We start from the raw sequence: 20,602 nt of genomic DNA on the forward strand, positions 1-20,602 counted from the left end.
ATTCATGACTATTTTTTTTTATATTTGAAAAAAAGGCAAAAAAAAAACAATCACTTTAAAATTAACAAATTATTCAATATAAAATACATTATATTTGTATATAATATTTTACACACGTATTTAAATAAAGTTTCAACGATGAAAAATAAGCAGAGTCCTTTGAAAATGCACTTGGGGTAGTATAGACTTTGCCCCACTCAAAGGGAAAATAAGCAAGTCCTATTCCTATATTTATCTGTTCCCCACTACCCACCGGCCATTTGATATATTCCGAAAAAACAAAATTCTTATTGGCGGTTCACAATGTTATCTCCTGCATCTGCTCGCACCAAATCCCGTCTCCACTAGAGCAAAGCCCAAATCTCTGTTCTCCCATCCTGCGTCTCCTCGATACATAGTATTCAAATCATTCGCCGGTCTTTTCCTGTCTGAATTAGCGTCGGCAAATTTGTTGAAAGCCTTTCGTCGATCGCTGATTCAAATTTTTTCTACCAAATTTAGACTTGAAAATTTGATTAGGGAGCTGAACAATGGTGTCAAGCGGCGGCGGCGAAGCATCGACGTGGCGGCCGCAGGAAGAGGGGCTGCGGGAGATCTGTGTACTTCTGGAGCAGCAGATGGCTCCGTCCTCCGATGACAAGTCGCAGATTTATCAGAAGCTCCAGCAGTACTCGCAGTTTCCTGATTTCAATAATTACCTGGCATTCATTTTCGCGCGCGTGGAGGTTTTTTTTTAATTGTTACCTATATATCGAAGTGTTGTTTGTGAATTTTGATTGGTTATGTTTTGTATCCTACACCACGATGAAGTTGGGTAACTGTGATTGTTGTGAATGTAATTGTTCCACGCCTCAGTCCCTTGAGGGTGGCAGCGGCGTAGCAGTATATTCTGCTTTATTACAACGAGGGAGCTGTATAGGGGGTGGAACTGTATGTTATCGTTATTGAAAACGCTGTGAAAGTAATGCCTGCTGTTTTAAAGTGGAAATTAATGTGCATATCACACCGTGAATGAAAACTGGAGAATGTTTTGTGATTTAGGTTATGAGCTTCTGTTGGCAATTTGGATGCCTAGTATTATTAACTAGGTGTCATCTTGATGAGATATCAGGATAGGTGTACAGTGTACTTCTGTGTTCACCAAAGCATTCGAGAAACTATGATATTGGGATCTAGAACTAATTATATGAGCTTTACTGATTGGTCAATGATACTTAATCTGTGGGCGGAAAGATACTTTAAGAAAATGCTTAACTTCAAATATCTACGCCCATGGGCATGCAGAATGGAATTTATGTTGTCTTAACTTTCGGGTGAAATTATATTGCAGGGGAAATCAATTGAAATTAGGCAAGCAGCAGGGTTGCTTCTCAAAAATAACCTTAGAAATGCTTTAAAGACTATGCCGCCTGCAAACCAGCAATACCTGAAGTCTGAGTTGTTACCTTGTATCGGAGCAGTGGATAGGCAAATCAGGTCGACAGCTGGGACTATCATTAGTACTTTTGTTCAGATTGGAGGAGTAGCAGGATGGCCTGAACTGCTGCATGCACTTATGAAGTGCTTAGATAGTAACGATGTCAATCACATAGAAGGTGCTATGGATGCTTTGTCCAAGGTGTGGATTATCTTTATATTCAAGTTACTCCTGAATCACTTTTCTCGGATTTTGGCTTTTGTTTTATAGCCCAACCATGTGAAAAGTCCTTCATGCACTATTCAGGGTCGCCTCAACGAGCTAAATTTACCATTACATAATTCTATACCTTGTCGGACTCATATGGTTGATGTCTGATATTGTCAAGGCATTTTTCCATTGTGATTATCTTGATCAAATAGACATTTAAGCATGAGACTGTTGTACCTTTTCTATAGGGCCCTTTACCCTTTTCTGTCACAGTTGTTCTTAATGAGAGAATAATATGGTAGACAGGATTCATACAAAGGTCCAATGCTTTACTCACGTGTTTTGGCACAGATATGTGAGGATGCGCCCCAAGTGCTTGATTCTGATATTCCTGGATTATCTGAACGACCCATTGATGTTTTTTTTCCAAGATTCCTCCAGGTTCACACTAGTTATTTTATTCAATGCTTCTCTCTCGCTGTTTGTCTCATTGAGTAAATGGAACATATTTCACACATGGACTCATCTATTTTAATTTGTATTATTTTGTGCAAAAGCTTTTCCAATCACCGAACATTACGTTGAGGAAGCTTTCGTTGGGTTCTGTAAATCAGTACATCATGCTAATGCCTACAGTGAGTTCAACTGGATGGTTACTTTTAACCAGTTCTTTTTATCTTTTTTCTGCATGTGACCACTTTTCTTATGAACTTACAGGTCTTATATTCGTCCATGGACAAATATTTGCAAGGTTTATTTGTTCTTTCTAATGACACTGCTCCAGAAGTTAGGAAGTTGGTAAGAGATTCTTTCAGTTATCAGTTGTTAATCAGATAAGACTCAAATGATTATCTACTTTTCATTTCTTTTAAAGTATGAAATTACCATTCTCCTCAAAATTCACGCTGGCTTCCTCGCCATTTTTTCTTATTGGATGATGATTTAATTTATCCCATGAATCTTTTGTCTTATTGAATTAATTTGTCAGTAAGCCGTCTGTTATTCAACGTGTTAGTTTAACTTGTTAATGATCCTTGTAAGCTTAAGTGCATAAGTGAACTAATATTCTAGATAGCCGTTATCTATGCATGGCTGAGTTAGGTGGTTTTTGTTGATATTGTTCTTTTTCACTTCTCTTTCTTGGATAAAATGTGCAGTAAACTGGCTAAGAGGGTGTTTGTCAAAACAACTTACAAGCTCCTAGAATTTATAAGCTATTTTAAGAGCTTATAAGCTGTCAGGTCTTATTCTAAAAATAGGCTGTTGAAGTGTTTGGATGAACTTATTGATATATTTGGTATTATAAGATTTTTTTATTGTTAAAGTTGCCAAAAATGGTATAATACTATGAAGGTAACGTAAATAGTTTTATATATATATACACAAAAATATTTTAGGATTTTATCATAAATGTTAACATATATTAATAGAAATATTTTATATTTTAAATTAGAAAAATGATAAATTATGTAAAAAATGGGCGGAGAACATGGTGGGTATTTAAGACAATATATAAGGATAATATGAAGATTTAAAATATTAAAATAAGGTCTTTTCTAAAAATAAGAGGGTGACCTTACTTTTTTAAAAACAACTTATAAGCTTTTTGAAAACGAATTTGCCAAACAAATTTAAAGAGCTTATAAGCTCTGAAACAACTTATAAGTTGTTTTCAAGGGCTTATAAGCTCTGCCAAATTTATAGAGCTTATAAGCCCTTGAAAACAACTTGGCAGAGCTTATAAGCTCTGAAACAACTTATAAGTTGTTTTCAAGGGCTTATAAGCTCTGCATCTAATTCTGTAAACATTTATACACGATTTTGTTTTCATACTCTTTTGTAGTTATTCGGAAAATTACTTTGCCTTGGTGCCAGTATTCTGGGATTGATTATTAAAAGTTAAGATACTCTGAAGTTTATCTATCCAGGTTTATTCTTGTTGTGCTTAAGATTGCCATGGAATCTGGAGATGAATTATAAACTTGTGACATTTCTTTGTTTTATTGATTGATCATGATTTCATTGCATTAGTCACGTCTTTTGTGACTTACATATGATTTGCTAAGTTTTTAAGGCCTTTCAATTTCTAAGTGACTAAACTATTTGGTGGCATTTTGTTTAATTTTTTACCCTTTTGTGGAACAGGTGTGTTCTGCATTTGTTCAGCTAGTTGAAGTTCGTTCAGCTGTCCTCGAGGTGTGCAATTCTTTGTCATGCTCACTTTTCTACATTGTTCAGTTTAAAAGTCATCGTCAATCATTTTTGATACTTAAATACATAACTAAATTTGATCTGATATTCTTTTGGGTGTGTAAGATTCCAATAGCTTTTTTTCTGCTGTCCTTATATTAATTAGATAACCTTATGCAGCCACATTTAAGGAATGTAATCGAGTATATATTGATAGTCAACAAGGACCCTGATGATGAAGTGGCTCTAGAAGCTTGTGAATTTTGGTAAAATAGTTGTTCTCTTCTTTATGTGCCTCGCATTATTGTGTTGTTTTTTCTTATGGATTAGTTAGTTATTGTTGTTTGTAACTATAAGTAAATTTCCATGTTTAATTTTCATATGCATCAAGTTTAATATTTTGTAGGAGATGCCATCTTGTGAGTTGAGGATCCAATATTCTTTGGTTCTCACTTGCTTTATTGTGATTTCACCTGGAATGTTTTTGAAATTTACTTTTTTGAAGCTCACAGCAACCATGTTGGATTATTAACGTTTAATTTCTTTTTTTTTTTATGTTCTGCTTTATATTGACTATATATTTGATGTTTTGGTTTCTAAATAAGTTCTTTTTTTTTTAATATTTGTATCTATCTTTGAATGCACACATTTAGCCATTGGAGCTATCAATGTGTAGGTCAGGTTGTAGAGTTTCAAATCTTTTTCCATTTGATGAAAAGACACCGCCCTTGGAATATTCTGCCATATTCTTCAATACATTGTTGTGTCCAGGTGTCAAACACTGCATCCTTTTGGCTAATATGTTGTTTCTCATTTGTTTATTAATGGATTAATAGGTATATTCATGCGAATCCCATTTAATTAACCCACCCTACTGGAAACAAGATATGAATGTTAGAGGTGACTCAGTCAAGTAGGTTATGGGAGTCCATAGACAGCTAATGCTAATTTATTGTGTTGAACACTCCAAAAATGTTCATGGTCTGAGCAGATCTTAAGATATTTATCCAGCCTTTTCTTTCTGAAGGATTCCCAACTTTTAACTTGAATATCTCTTTGCCTTATTTTGTTGCTTTTGGTCCTTTACCAGTTCATTTTCTGTCATGTCTATTATTGTGTTGTTAATGCCTTTTCAACTCTGTAGTTATGAGTTCTGTATTTAAGTAGCTGGCTTTGGTCGACAGGTCAACTTACTGCGAAGCTGAGTTGCCCCCTGAAAACTTGAGAGAATTTTTACCACGTCTTATTCCAGTATGCCCCCCCGTCATGCTCTCAGTACATCCGATGCTACTTGTTTATATCTTTCGATGAATTTAAACAACTTGTGTAGGTTTTGCTTTCAAACATGGCTTACGCTGATGATGATGAATCAGTTTTGGAAGCCGAGGTTTGTGGTTTGCTTCATTTCCGGATTCAACTTGATTCAAACATTGATGGAAATTAATGCTGTTGTTTTCTTCACCATTTCTTTGCAGGAGGATGGATCTCTTCCGGATCGAGATCAGGTTTAGTGGTCATTTTTCCGCAGCGTTACTTTAGAAATACTCTACTGACTAAAATCACAATTTTTGTAACTATTATTTAACCCAGGATTTGAAACCTCGTTTCCATTCGTCACGTTTTCATGGATCAGAGGATGCAGAAGATGAGGTGTGCATTAATTGATAATCCTGTCATGTTGTCCAGGGAGAAACTTGTATTTTCTTTTTAAAATTTACTTTTGTGTACTTTGGGGTGGAGTATTTACATTATGTCGAATATTGCGTGAATGTTTTTTTGTTTTTTGTTTTCTCAAGTGGTGAGTATTTTATCTGGTTTGGTTTTATGGGAGTGGGTCCTGACCGCACAATTAATTAGATGTCAGTTCTATTTTTTAATCAGGTCTATAGCACATATTTTCATTAGCCGATTGGATTTTTTAATTACAGGATGATGACATTGTGAATGTTTGGAATTTAAGAAAGTGCAGTGCAGCTGCTCTGGATTTTCTCTCCAACGTTTTTGGGGATGATATTCTACCCACATTGATGCCGGTTGTACAGGTGGTTAAGTTGCTCGGTGATTTGGTGTAGCTTCTGCTCTTGGTTTTTCCCTTGCTAGTTTCTCTACTCTATTATCATTATTTTTGGCCTCTGACTAAAATTTCCTGGGACGAAAATACTCTCGTTACATGCACGCATATGTCTTATGCATTACTGAGCGTATTTTTCAGAACTTATATATGTGCTGCATTTGCTTGATTTTCTTTTCTTGTTCCTTTTTAAAATCCCTGTGAACAAATTGCATCATATGATTTTTCATTTTCGAATAAAAATTACCCACAAGGAAAGAGTGACACATTTAAGCACATCTTCAGAGGGCCTCTTCAATCATTCTTTAAATTCCATCATTCATAGTGAATATGGCTAATTTACATAACGATTTGCTGATCTAATTTAAATTTTTTTTAGAAATTATTTAGGAGAACACAAATTTCTGCAGTTCATGTAAATAAATGAAAATGTAGTGCGTAAACAATTCTGTTAGGTAGAATGTATCCGCCCTTTTTACTTTGGTATGATTTTTAATGTATCATTTTCAGTTATTAATTTGGAAGTAGCCATAAAATGAAGAGTGAAATCCTCACAATTATTGATGGTAGCTGCTGAAATAATTTGAGAGGATATTTGCGCTTTTTTCCTTTTAAATAAATTAATCCTCCAGTTTTATTATGTTTTGATAACTTCTCAAGCTTTTATAATTTTTTGCATCTTCGTTTCATGCAGACAAAGTTGTCCACTGGCGGTGATGAAGCTTGGAAAGACAGGGAAGCTGCAGTTTTAGCTCTTGGTGCTATAGGTGAGGGCTGCATTAATGGACTGTATCCCCATTTGTCAGAGGTAAATGTTTTTATAAAATTAGTCAGAATCTCATCTTTCCCTTCTCGAGTATTTTAAGCAACCTGACACTATTAGTTCCACAATACTTGTACTATTGTTGTGAAATTACTTTCTGTTGATCTGATTTTACATTTCTTTGTTCCTTAAAGTATCAAAGCATGTCTTTTTAAGTGCATGGTTATCCATCAAGTTAACCACATCTTATAGCATGTCAAACGACCCTGCTTTATGGGCATAGCAACGTAACTCAGATGTTATGTTATCTGTGATTTCCTTTGCGGTTCTGTTATTTATATATTGATCTTGGCTACTTCATGTAGTAGATATCTCAACTTGTTAGTCATTGACTCATTGGCTATCTCCTACATAAAACATTGGGAAACAGTATGTTAGAAATTTGGTGGGGGTCGAAGATTGCCAGGGTGATGAAAGGATGAACTCAATTACGCTTTAGCTGCGGATTTGTAGAGTAGTGGGGGCCATAGCTCGAGATATCAAGGTTTCCAGACCTGCATGAAACTTTGGTGAAGTGCCTGACCTTATGTTACGGACCCAATTACTTTGGGGTTAGACCAAAGAGGGCAACAAAGGTCAAGTCTTCTATATTTCAAATTAATTGGAAGAATCTAGATGAGGGGAGTTACTTGGAGCGGGGGAAAGTTGAAAATAAATAATGGTAGAGTGAAGGGAGAGGATTCACATTTGGTTTCAGTTCTGTGCTAGCTTGAGCTTGAGCAGGGAGATTCTTTTCTCTGTATTTTGGGTTCAGTGAGGAATTGTTCTCCTTCTCTGACTTTTGTTTATGGTTGTATCGGGGAGTTGCAACTATTTGTCCAGGTTTTATTATACAAAGCTAATGTAAATTGCTTTTCTCGAATTATTGTTTTGTGGTCCTATCAATTTGTCCAACCTTCCAGATCCGATCGAATGGGGGTGATGACGACCACATAATTCGATGTTGAATATGAGGCGCTGGAAAAGGTGGTGATGAAATTGGAAGTGAGGAATAGAGCTAAGAATCAGAGGTTTCAAATTTTGGAAGCTAAGATAGAAGAAATGGTAGTTGATAATCTGGAATTTAAGAGAGATATTTCGTGCAATGATCCAGCATGTAATGTTTTAGCAATCACAACAGAGTATTGAAATTATATTGCAAATTCAATATAAAGTATTTCCCAGAGGCAAGCTTTGTGCGCAAAACCCTAGCAGAAATGCTAGTATCTCCCTAGCCAAAGCTAGTTACAAAATACAGAACAATAACTGAATGAATAACCACTCTTTCTTCTCTCAAGTTTAATACCTCTATTCCCCAAGTCTCAAATCTTCCAAGGCCTTGAGAGTATTGGACCTAGGTCCAATATATTAATGCCCACGAGAATATTTAAGTACCTAACATGATGCAAGTAATGGGGTGCGGCATTGCTGAAGGTGATAGATAAAAGTAGAAATAACTCATTTGACTTAGGGAAGAAGATGTCCAGTGACTGAGGGAGTTTGTAGAACAACAGAACAATGGAGGGAGTTTTAGGATTGATGAGATGAGACAAGATCAAAGAGGGATCGATTTACCTTCCTTACGGGAGGAGGAGAAGATGAGCGAGGAACCATGGCTGAGTGATGATGAGCTGTAGAGTATTAAGCGGGCCCATATTGTAAGGTGGGTTTCAAAGCCGAACAAATTGATGAGATCCATGGTGTGAAAGACCGTGTGCCAGCTAGCCTCGATTGGGCTATAGAATCGACCCTTATGATGGAGGATAAGGGTTCTGAGGATGAATCAAATCAGAGGCAGAGTAGGGGAGTAAGGGGTTGGATATTACTAACAAAATTGGGCCCCAAGACATGGTACAAGTTGATCCATCGGGTCCAAGTCGCACTTCGCATCAAAATTGCGTTTTAGGCAAAGGAAGAACACGGTGCGCAAGGGGAAAGTCTTGGGCCTGATGATGAGGAGTGACCTTCCAGGCATGTAAAGTCAACGGTATTCGATGGGGGAGAGGTAACTGGATGGAATTGAGGGGGCTGAACAACATGAAAAAAAACATTACTTCGCTATGTCCTCTCGCTGAATTGGGAAACATCACATTTCTATATGGTCTCAATGAATTGTTGCAGGGTGGATTGCAGCTAGAACCTCTCATCTTAATGTATGGATCTTGGGCATTTCATGGGTGGGCTATTGCGGAAGTAGGTTACTTGGGCTATCCCTATAATCGGCCCATAAATTCAATTTGGACAGGGGAAATAGACCCGAGCCGATTATATTTTTAACTGTTCTGGAAGAAAATCGAGGCGAACAAACCGAAGGTGTCGTTTTTCCCATAGAATTCATCGAGGGTCTGTGTTGGGTTTGATTGGGGAATTCAATTGTGATATGGTGGAAGGCATCGCAAGGGATGGGTTATGCCAGCAAGACTACGGGACCCAAAGAAAGCCAGACAGAATGGGTTGAAGCGAGTGGGGTGTGTGTGGGGCGGTGAAGCAGTGGTTGGTGGAGGAGGCACCACATGGTTCGTGTGCTATTGTTGTCTCGGATTTCATTGTGGATTCCTTTGAACCTTTGAAGACTTTTGAGACCGAAAGTGAGTTCGTTAATGTGAATTTAGTTGCCGAGATTGCTATTGATTGGGAATTTAAATGTATCAATATTGCTAAGGACCAAATTGGTGGGGGACAGCTAGGACAAATGGAAGTCAGGCATGCCTTATTTGTTTAATTGTTCCTGTCTTGGTTTTTGCTGCCAGATTTGTGATCCATCCTTGAAAAGCGTTGGTGGTAATGGCCCGAGAAACTTGGATTCAGTTTAGGATGCAAATTGAAGTTGCTAAGGCGATTGATGAAAGGGGTGGGAGGTAAATTTCTAGCTATCGCTATGATATTAGTGGGTGGACTTGCTGGAGTTTCTGTGTTTGCAATGGTGGATGGTGGTCTGAACCACAATTGGGATTTAGTGAAGCATGTTGGGGTAAACTGAGGAAATAGGGGGTTGTCTATTAATGTATCACATGTTGTTGGGGTACGGGTAGAAAATGAATATCAAGTTAAGGTGAGTTGCATAGGTTGCTGGTTGAACTTGAGGGTTATATTAGGATCCTCCGTGATCTCGGTAAACAGCCATTCTACTGGAATGGAAGGAGTTAAATTCATGGTTGGAGTTGCATGGTTCCAAACTAGCGTGGAGGTTCAAGCTGGTTGTAGATGGATGGGCATGGTAGAAGCTTAAGAATCAAGGAAGACAAGTTGGAATGATAATGGAACCACTAAAATTGAAATTCCTCACTCCGGCCTTGAGGACAAGGTCTTAGACTTACCAATCATGACACTATTTTTGGATCTTTTTGTCCTTCAATTTTTCATGTCTATGTTTTTTGATGGTGTGATATTCTACATTTGTACCAGTTTGTCCAAGCTTGGCCATTTCTTGGAAGTGTTTTTTTGGTTTTCTCATTGTGATATTTATTTATGCTTCTTATAATAATAATAATATCAAATTTTGATTTATTAAAACTTCGTTGTTTTATGTTTTCCTCATCCTCATTTGTCTAGATAAATTGATATTCTTTTTACTTGCAGATTATTTCATTTCTGATTCCATTGCTAGACGACAAGTTCCCCCTCATACGGAGTATCTCTTGTTGGACAATTTCCCGTTTCAGCAAATATATTGTACAGGTAATATGAATAAATGTCTGCTTATTTTTTGTTTGAGATAGAGAAGGATATTTGACTTTGCTCTTATGATGCTCTGAAGCACTCCACCACAGTGCCCTCTTTGGATTTTTTTTGAAGTATTACTGATTACTGATTTCTAGATTGACAATGGGACGAGGCGGGGGTGGGGATACCTTCCTTATCTCCGTCTCCTAATACAAAACCCATCGCCATCCCCGCCCTAATCCCCATTTGTTTTAATCGGATATTCCTCATCCCCGTTTGTTTTAATCGGATATTCCTCATCCCGTCCCCATACCCGAATATATATATATATATATATATATATAAGTTTGGTGTAAAAATTTTTAATTGTAAAATTAACTTTTAAAATTAATTACAATATCTTAAATAAAAAAATATCATTATCAATTAAAATTGTTTTTTTTGAAAGGATAAAAAATAAATAATAAATATACACAGATTAATTGTAATAGTTTATTTATATCTACATAATATAAATGAAATTCTATTAATATATTTATGTTATAAAATCATGTTATTATGAACGGATGTTCTATATATAATACATAGAATAATATAAACTAACAAATATTATTGTTTTTAATTTAATGTTGAGTATAATATATATCTTATTCCAAGATTTAATAATTTGATAAATAAAACAGTGTTGCCCTTCAATATTATTATTATTATTGTTATTATTATTGGGAGTTTGGGGATGGCCCGATATGCTTTGAGAATTTTTAAAAATCCCGTATCCGAAAAAGCCTCCCCAAACCTGTCCTGTTTGGGGTTTTAGCCGTGGGCCCTCGAACCCGCTGGGAAAATGGCTACCCCTAATTTTGAGCCACATCTATGAATTTTAAAAGTGGAAACTGGTAAAAAATTGGATCTAAGAGTAAATGACAATTGTTGGGATTAGTTATTTGAAATCTTCGATTGCTTGATACGTGAAGGAAAGAAAGGGTCCCCTATACCGCCTTTTTTATTGCTTATATCTATCGTGGATTTCGTTTTATATTCGGAGTACCGAGCCGTAGAAACTTTTATTTCATCAAGGCGCCAAGTTATTGCAAAGCTAGTTTTTGTTTCGACACATGCCTTGGTGAATATATAACCGATTTTAGTGATTCGATGAAGTGTAATAACATGCCACCAGTTCCCTTATACCCGTGACACAAATATGGCCAAAAGATATCCGTGGTTAGTTTGGTACTGGCATCTTCTATTGAAAGTAACCTTTAATCTCATGATGAAAAATCCTATATTGCCTAAAAAATAGTGATATGATACTCAACGCAATTGAAAATGTTTGTGTTCTAGGGTACTGCTCATCAAGAAGGCCATGACCAGTTCGACAAAATTCTTATTGGGCTGTTACGGAGAATATTGGATGATAACAAGCGGGTGCAAGAGGCTGCGTGTTCTGCTTTTGCTACACTTGAAGAGGTTTTTTTTAGTATAGATTTATTTTGCTGTCCATCTTTCTAATCCACCTCTCTACATGTTAAACACAGCTACTGGAAATGAATGCAAATTCAGTTCCTGTTTGCCATAACACTTTCTTTAATATGCAGGAGGCTGCAGGAGAATTGGTATCACGATTAGATATCATACTTAGGCACTTAATGTGTGCCTTTGGGAAATATCAGGTTGATTTTTGTTCCTATTGCTCTCTGTTCTGTTTTAGTGCTATAAAATAGGAGATCAGAACTTTTTACTTATGCTCATGCATTAGAATTTTCCAGAGCCTACTCTACTCTTAATTTCTTGTTCTTTGTGAAATTTGGCCCAAATTTTACAGAGACGAAACCTTAGAATTGTATATGATGCTATTGGAACGTTAGCAGATGCTGTTGGAGGGGAACTAAATCAGGTAAAACTAATGTAAAAGCTTTAACATCTCTTACCTCAGTTGCATTTTATGCTCATTTCTTTTTCACGTCCATGGAGGAATAAACTCTTTCTCACACAGTACCGTATTAACAAATATTGCTTCGTTATATATTGATTACTGCAGCCCCAATATCTCGAAATCTTGATGCCCCCATTAATTGCAAAGTGGCAGCAGCTATCAAATTCTGACAAAGATCTTTTTCCACTGTTGGAATGTTTTACATCAATAGCCCAGGTACTTTAATCACCATTATAGGTCTTGAACTCATTTTATCCTATGGTTCTCTTCCACAACATCTAAAGAATACTATTCTAAAATAAAAGTTGATGACTCTATTCATTTTGTATATCATGGCACTAAATATTTTGACACCTGATGGTCAGAGCTGGATAAGGTAGTAAGGCGCTGACATTTACTTTCAATAAAACATGCTTAAATACCGCAAGTCCAACATATTATGTTAACAACTGGCCTTATTGTCCCTGAACTTTTCGTGCATGGCTCATAATCTCAAGATGCTGACACAACTCTTAATTTCCCTGATATGGTTGTGATTGTTAAAGTTGTGTGTATAATGGCAATCAGAAGCATTGTTATGATTTTGTTGGGAACTTTCTTATGGTTAGAGAACAGTCTTTTCTTTGCTTTTAAATCAAATATGCAGAGTGTTTTATGGGCATAGGTTGTCAATAGACTGTGGGCTTTTGAATTTTTATTTTTTTATTTTTCTGACCGAACACTTTGTTTTGTTGTGATTGTGACTCATATATGATGGTAGCCAAGAGTTAATAATTTGTTCTTTGCAGGCACTAGGAACTGGTTTTTCGCATTTTGCGCAGCCAGTGTTTCAGAGATGCATTGACATTATCCAGACTCAACAATTGGCTAAGGTTTTCTGTTGCATGATATCTATTCACCGAATTATTGGCTTAAGTATTTTACTTTGTTGGCAACTTTAGAGTATTCGCTAACAATTTGCCTGTGTATGTCGAACTTCAATCCTTCATTCTTATGATTTGATCATGTAGATACTCTTTCCAGTAACATTCTATGGTCTTTCTGTAACTTTTATTTCCCTAGATATGCAAGGCTCTTCAGATTTCCAGGCAGTCTCTGGGACCATAATGATAAAATATTTAGTGTCCCTTGTTTAGAATTTATGGAAGCGTCTTCTATGTATTTTAGTTCAGCGGTAGCGTATCAATTTGCAACTGGAGACTGCATCTGACTTTCTTTGCTTTTTTCTTTCCATACAATTTAGTGTTCTGGTCCCAATTCTTACCAAGCTTGCCCTTTTTTGTATAATCTTGGTTTGGTGTTCATGTTTAGATCATTTCTATGGCACTTATTCTATTATGTGTAGATTATGCTCTAAATCTTCCATTACTCTTGAAGGAACTGAGCAAAATTAACACATTTGTTCACTTAAAACTTGTCCAAATGATTGAAGCTTTCTTTCAGGTTGATCCTGTTTCAGCTGGTGCACAGTATGATAAAGAGTTTATTGTTTGCTCTTTGGATCTTCTCTCTGGACTGACCGAGGGTCTTGGTGCAGGGATAGAGAGTTTGGTACTTTCATTTTCCTTACTCGTATTTTCATTATACCACACCATATTCTTAGTATTTGTTTATGCGTGTCCTTCCTCTAGTTTATGATGGGGAGGATAGGTGCTAAATTATCTTCCATATTTTTATATATAATATTCTAGTTTCTTATAAAAAAAATGTTAGGTACTAAATGACCATAGAGCACCGAAGACTAACTAACATAAAAAATATATGGGTTCTGATAGTGGCGTGCATAAAAATCTGGGTATCCAAAACATCCTACACTTCCAATCTGTAAAAACCCGTTCGATCAAATATCCACTATTAGCAAATTAAAAGTTTCCGGATATCCAGTGTTACTGTATATGATATAGATATCAAATTGTAATATCTGTGGATATTTGAAACCATATGTTTTAGAGTCAGGAATTTATGATGTTCGACGATCATATTGTTTGAATTTGTGCTATATTTTAACTTTTTCTCGATGTATTTTTAAACTCCAAAAATTGCAAACCAATGATATAAGAATTATGGGAACCTAGCGGCTAGAGGCTGCAAATTTTGTTTTGAACTTTATATGTTTAGTATAATGCCATAATTCTTTTTGAATCTTAAAATAAAGTTAGTTGGATAGGATAAGTGTGGTATGATGTCCAAAAAAAGAAGAAGCGAATATCCACGTATATGAAAATCTATTTTTGGTAGAGTTCCTGATCTGAATTATCCATGGCTGTGTATTATAACATTTTTCCCTTTATAATTTGTGTTGTAGATTTCACCGAGTAATTTGAGAGACATGCTACTGCAATGTTGTATGGATGATGCATATGATATCCGCCAAAGTGCTTTTGCATTGCTTGGTGATCTTGCTAGAGTAAGTTGATAATGAGTTTATTCAAGCTTCGATCCACCTGTCAAGCGAAGTTCTTTGTATCCTGATCTTTTGGAGACCGTCTATGGATACTCTCTTCCCTGTGGCAATTTATTGCAATTGAACATTGTGTTGTATGTTTTGCATGCACACATACGCATGTGTGGGAGTGCACATCCACATGTCTCCGCTCTTCCTCCCTATTAATTTCTAACCTATTTATATTTAGCTATATATTGGTGCAACCCAATAAGCCAAATGTTTTTATTGACTTGATCAGGTTTGTCCAGTTCATTTACATTCTCGTTTATCTGAATTTCTTGATGTTGCTGCCAAGCAATTGGTAAGTAAACCTACATTTTCTTGAATCACATCAGGTTTTATCTGTGTTTTTCGTTAATCCTTGTTTCATAGCAGAACACTCCAAAGCTAAAGGAAACCTTGTCAGTCGCCAATAATGCATGTTGGGCTATCGGAGAACTAGCAATTAAGGTATGGCTATTTGTTTTGCACAAAACTTTATTTGTTGCGCTTACAATATACCTCTAGGAGTGTTTTCTGTGTTCATGTAGAGAATCAAAGCTGCTATCACCATGGGATTATTTTGAGGCATGCTAACACTTGCCATTTTCGTCTCTATAGCATTTCAATTTTATTATAATGTGCACCCTTCATCAATTTCAAATTCGGATTTCATTGATACCTGTCGTGGGGGTTTTCATGTGTTTGAGCACCACGTTTTCTTTTGCTGGAGTTGGTAATGAGGGCATTGGTTTTGGTCTTCACACTTGTCTTTACTAACTTTAGAGTTATGAAGGACGTTAGGCTTCTTCGAATGCACTTCAATGTTTAGAAAATGTCCAGCATGTTTACAAAAAAATTAGAGAAAATGGTAATGGATTGTTAAATTTGAAGAAATATTTGGCCAGATGTTGCTGTACTATATTGCGAGTTCTCATTAAATATGAAGTGCTTCTTAGAACTGATGGTTGCAAAATTATTGCATGAAACAACCAAATTCTACTCCTGAAGTGAGTCTAATAACATTAGTTTTGTTGGTTTCAATCATTTGTTTTGATCAACCGCTCCTTTTACAATAACTTGCAATGTCAAAGCTTTTCTTTTCTTCTCCTACTCTGTTGCTTGGTGGCACAAATTTCAAGTTCCTACATTTTTCATGCGTCATTCACATTTTGTTTTCAGCTTGTTCATGCTAATTGTGTGTGTGTCTTTTTTTTTTTTTCTTTTTGGTTTGTGGAATGCTTTTGATTACTTCAGTGCAGATGAGTTTTGAGGTTTTATGATTGGTTTTCTTAATTGCAGGTCCACAAGGAGGTATCTCCTGTTGTTTTAAGTGTGATCTCATGCTTGGTTCCAATACTTCAACATCCTGAGGTAATTGGCTGCCTCTTTACTTCACCTTTTGTTTTATAAAGTTTTTCGTCGGCTCACGTAAGGCCAACATTAATCATTTTCCGTTGAACCTGAACTTGATTTTGTAAATTGTTGATCTATACCTCTATTTTTGTCCAAATTGTTAAATCAAGAAAAGTGCAATATCTGGGTTTCTTCTATAGTTTATTTTCAAATTGTATACCCAGGAAAATTCAAAAATATCAGAGTAGTTTTGTTTTGTTTTTTTTCCTAATTAGAGAAAAAGCAAGCTTGACTGTACAAATCCTCTTATGGTTTGATATACTTTGTGAAGGACCTGAACAAATCACTCATAGAAAATAGTGCCATTACACTTGGAAGACTCGCATGGGTTTGCCCGGAGCTTGTTTCACCACACATGGAGCATTTCATGCAGTCATGGTGTATTGCTCTGTCTATGTAAGTTATTTACTTTCTGATCGACTCATGATTAATGAAGTTTCAGCGTGTACAGGAGTGCTCATACCATCAAGCGACGCATGTAAAATTGAAATAAACGAAACAAAGGGGAGAGAAACCCTAGTTTTTCTGATTACTTTTTCTTATAAAATTGTAGTACAAAGGTTCAATTAAATAGGAGAAAACACAACATAATCCCAACAAATTAGAAACAAATCCTATCTTACCAAATTTAATCATACCAAAATCCTCTCTAATATTTTATTTAAAATAAACCAAACTTATCAACAGTTCCCCTCAAGTTGGTGCGAAAATGTTAATCACTCCCAACTTGCTGACTTGGTCACGAAATAGTTGTCTTGAGATCCCCTTGGTCATGCAGCCATTTTTATGGTAAGAGATTATGATCTATAACACACGATACAAGGACATTTGCAACTTGTAACGTGGTTGGAACGAACGGAGTGCAAATAACTCCTTCCTCAAGCTTTTCTTTAATAAAATGCTTGTCGATTTCAATATGCTTGGTTCTGTTGTGTCTAACTTCTCGTCCTCAAAAGGGGAGAGAAATCCTGGTTTTTCTGATTAATTTTTTCTTAGTAACATTGTATTGTATTACAAAGGGTCAATCAAATAGGAGAAAACACATAAAATAATCCCAACAAATTAGAAACAAATCCTAACTTACCAACTTTAATTCTACCAAAATCCTATCTAATATTATATTTAAAATAAACCAAACTTATTGACAAAAATAGATGCGGACTTGAAACTCATGGATTATATTTCTGCATTTGTGGTTAATGAAATTCTTGTTCGACAGTTGTCTTGTGCTTCTGTTTCTATTAGTGAAACTGCTGGTTGTAAAGTAGAGATTCCTAACCATTGATTTGTGAATATAGCACGCGTCTTTGTATTTGCTAAATGGTTTACCAACTGCATGTCAGTATGACTATGAAGTGCAAGATATTTTTATTTGTTCTCACTTTTGCAAGTACGCATGTTGGCGCATAAGATCTAGATTATTGTTTTATTTTAACCCAAATTTTTATATTTCTCCGTTGTCTCTTGCAGGATCCGTGATGATATTGAAAAGGAAGATGCTTTTAGAGGTCTATGTGCAATGGTAGGCATTTTCCTCGACTAATACTCCAATTAGCTTCAGTTCGTCAATTTTATATTGCCCATCTTCGTGTTTCTGATGTCTGTCAGGTTAGAGCAAATCCGTCTGGGGCTTTACATTCGCTTGTTTTCATGTGCAAGGCGATTGCAAGCTGGCATGTGAGTCACGTGTAACTGTGGTTTCTGTATAAAAGGATGAATGTTTTTTCTCCGTTTCTCATCTTCTGTTCTTTCGTAGCAAATAAGAAGCCAGGACCTGCATAATGAAGTCTCCCAGGTTTTGCATGGCTATAAACAAGTAAGCGATTCCTTGTTGATATTTTAAGTTCCTTATTTACTTTATCACCGAGAATCTGATTTTTAATTTCAATGAACAAGACTTGTAAGTTCAACTCCAAAAAAAAAAAATTGATAAAACCACATATCTCTTCATGCGGTGAAGAGTTTCAATGCTCGGTCAAAAAAACTTTAGAAAATAATGAACTGAGTACGTGAGAGGAAAATGGCTAGTAGATAGGGATGTAAACGAGCCGAGCCGAGCTTTTGAATGTTCAAGCTCGGTTCATTTATAAACGAGCCGAGCCCGAGCTTATTTAACGAATATATTCATGGCTCACGAGCTTTTATCGAGCATAAACGAGCTTAATATATTTAAAATATAAATTTAAATATTCATTAAATTAATTAAAAAATAAATTATATATTTGAAAAAATTATAATATTATTATTAAAATTTGTAATTTTATTCTAATAAATTAGTTTTTATAGATTTTTCAATATTTTTCATAGTAAAGTGTAAATTTATAAATTAAATATCAATACTATTATTTTTTCGTCTAAGAGATGACTTACGAGCTTGTTAACGAGCCTGTTAACGAGCATGTTCATGAGCTAACGAGCCGAATATTGTAAAGCTCGAGCTTGGTTCATTTGCCTTAACGAGCCTCATTAAACGAGCCGAGACCCGAACTGTTCGTCTCATTTACATCCCTACTAGTAGATAATGGAGCTTCAAGTATGGTACAGAACCCAGACCTCTTCCCCTCTTCGCCCCCCCCCCCCCCCCCCGATATGGCAACAGGTGGCGTCTAGTTCATGGACACCCCCACCGACCCCGAATAAGACAAAAAAATGTATGCGTTTTTTGCATATGTTGCAAAACCCAGATCTCACCTAGCCCTTTTGTGGCAGCGGATGGCATCTAGTTTGTGTACACCCCCACCCACCCTGAGTAAAAAGACAAATTATGTGCCGTTTGCATATGTTACAAGACCATATATCCCCTCCCCCTTTTGTGGGGCTGGTGGCGTTTAGTTCGTCACACCAGACCCACCCTCAAAAGACAAGACAAAAAAAAAATGCTTGTGCTGGTTGCATCCTGTGAATGTGATGAGTGGTGATTCAACAAAAAATTGATGCATTTCTCAACGATTTGAAACATTGCCAGATGCTTAAAAACGGAGCATGGGAACAATGCATGTCTGCCTTGGAGCCACCTGTGAAAGAACGGTTATCAAAGTATCAAGTATAGGAATCTTTATGTTATGGTGATGAATGTTTGTTGTTCCATACTGGTGACCATTGTCCATGACTGCTTCAGAGCTGTACGTTCAGTCCGCATCCATACTGAATTCATTTTAAGCATGTTTCTGATAGTTGTAGAGCCATTTTCAGCTCAGGTTTGGTCATGTTTTCCAACATGTTGTCAGTGAAGAGCTTGAAGTGTTAATACGATCTTTTTATCGGGAACAAGAGGCTGTGGCCTGAGACTTCGGTTTCCTGGACAGGGCCGTGCTGTGTGAATTTTACGCGTCCCTCGGTTGAACACATGTTAGAGGTATCCGAAGTTTCTATTTATAGCTTTGGCGTTCCTGGTCGTCATTCCTGAATTCTTTGAGGTTCTGGTCGGGTAGAAACCAGTCAAGTTTTGTCAGAAAACGCGTCAAATACATTTCTTGGGGTATTGAGAGAAGTTGATATTGTTACCCTTTCTGGGTTTTACTTGTGACAACAATAAACGCTATACATAGCTTTGAGTGTGGTGCTTTAGTTGGATATGTTAAATGTATGGTTAATACCATAAACGTCGTACTTCCGAGTCCGATTTCCAAACGATTATTTTTGGGTTTTCTTCGGATTGATTGGGTTCTTGAAGGACCAAGTGTAAGTTTAGAAAAGAACAAGATGCATTCATTTTGGCATCTCATTGGTTGCTCCACGAACATGATTCAGTCTGTATCTCATGTTGCAAATAATTCATGTTTTCCTTTTCCATATATATAAAATTTCTGGATTTGTGTCATTTATTTATTTAAGAATATTAGATAGAAATATAATTCTGAGACTGCATGTACATTAAGAAATTGTTTGCAATCACAAAAAAAAAAAAAAGATTGTTGGATTTTGGCTTAAAAAAATTACTTCAGATTATGTGTTAGATTTTGCTTAATTTAATTGAAATCCAAAAGTTAGTCAAGTGGTGATTATGATTCTAAAGTTTAATGTTAAAAATCACTATAATATCTTATTTATCAAACACTTTTCACCTTTGATTTTTAGCTTTTCACTTTCGTTTTTAAATACTATCAACTTTTGATTTTTCTTCAATTTTTCATAATTTATAAATTTAATCACTTATATAAAAACATAATTTTTTTTGCAAACACTCCCTAAAAATCTTCATCTAAAAAGTTTAAGAATAGATGTCGATGATTTATAGTTCATGTGACACCCAATACCCGTCTCAATTTGAGATGACTTCTTCGCGATTTTATTGTAACAAACTCTTCAATTTGGTTCGGGATTTTATTGTAACAGACTCTTCAATTCGACAAAATTTTGCCGAAAAATTATGGTACGGTTGTCAATTTTATCATCCATTTTCGAGAAATAAATGGATGTACCGTTCCATGATTTTTATTAGCATTTATTTATTTAAACACATTTAATTACTGTGA

General features: G+C 35.9%; 1 protein-coding gene across 3 annotated transcripts; it reads left to right on the forward strand.

The window, feature by feature from the left end:
- Window positions 1-278: 278 nt before the first annotated feature.
- LOC140859874 (transportin-1) lies at window positions 279-19,947 on the forward strand. 3 transcript variants are annotated; one of them, XR_012143553.1, is made up of 30 exons: window positions 279-725; window positions 1,331-1,618; window positions 1,979-2,068; window positions 2,185-2,262; window positions 2,345-2,425; window positions 3,773-3,823; window positions 3,998-4,083; window positions 5,002-5,068; window positions 5,148-5,204; window positions 5,293-5,322; window positions 5,408-5,467; window positions 5,746-5,859; window positions 6,583-6,696; window positions 10,270-10,368; window positions 11,695-11,820; window positions 11,949-12,023; window positions 12,176-12,247; window positions 12,392-12,502; window positions 13,075-13,158; window positions 13,730-13,837; window positions 14,592-14,693; window positions 14,971-15,033; window positions 15,105-15,182; window positions 16,014-16,085; window positions 16,399-16,523; window positions 17,598-17,649; window positions 17,736-17,804; window positions 17,884-17,943; window positions 19,093-19,249; window positions 19,320-19,947. XR_012143553.1 is itself a non-coding variant. In XM_073262480.1 (29 exons), exons 1-29 carry the CDS (start codon window positions 531-533, stop codon window positions 19,174-19,176), a joined length of 2,691 nt encoding a protein of 896 aa, XP_073118581.1. In that variant the 5' UTR covers window positions 279-530; the 3' UTR covers window positions 19,177-19,947. The 3 variants fall into 3 exon arrangements, 2 of the variants coding, with proteins under 2 accessions (XP_073118581.1, XP_073118583.1); XM_073262480.1 differs by having other exon boundaries at window positions 19,093-19,947; XM_073262482.1 differs by having other exon boundaries at window positions 15,108-15,182; window positions 19,093-19,947.
- The last annotated feature ends 655 nt before the right edge of the window (window positions 19,948-20,602 follow it).

The sequence above is a fragment of the Henckelia pumila genome, chromosome 4 (assembly GCF_033568475.1).
Source record: "Henckelia pumila isolate YLH828 chromosome 4, ASM3356847v2, whole genome shotgun sequence".
Lineage (NCBI taxonomy): Eukaryota > Viridiplantae > Streptophyta > Magnoliopsida > Lamiales > Gesneriaceae > Henckelia > Henckelia pumila.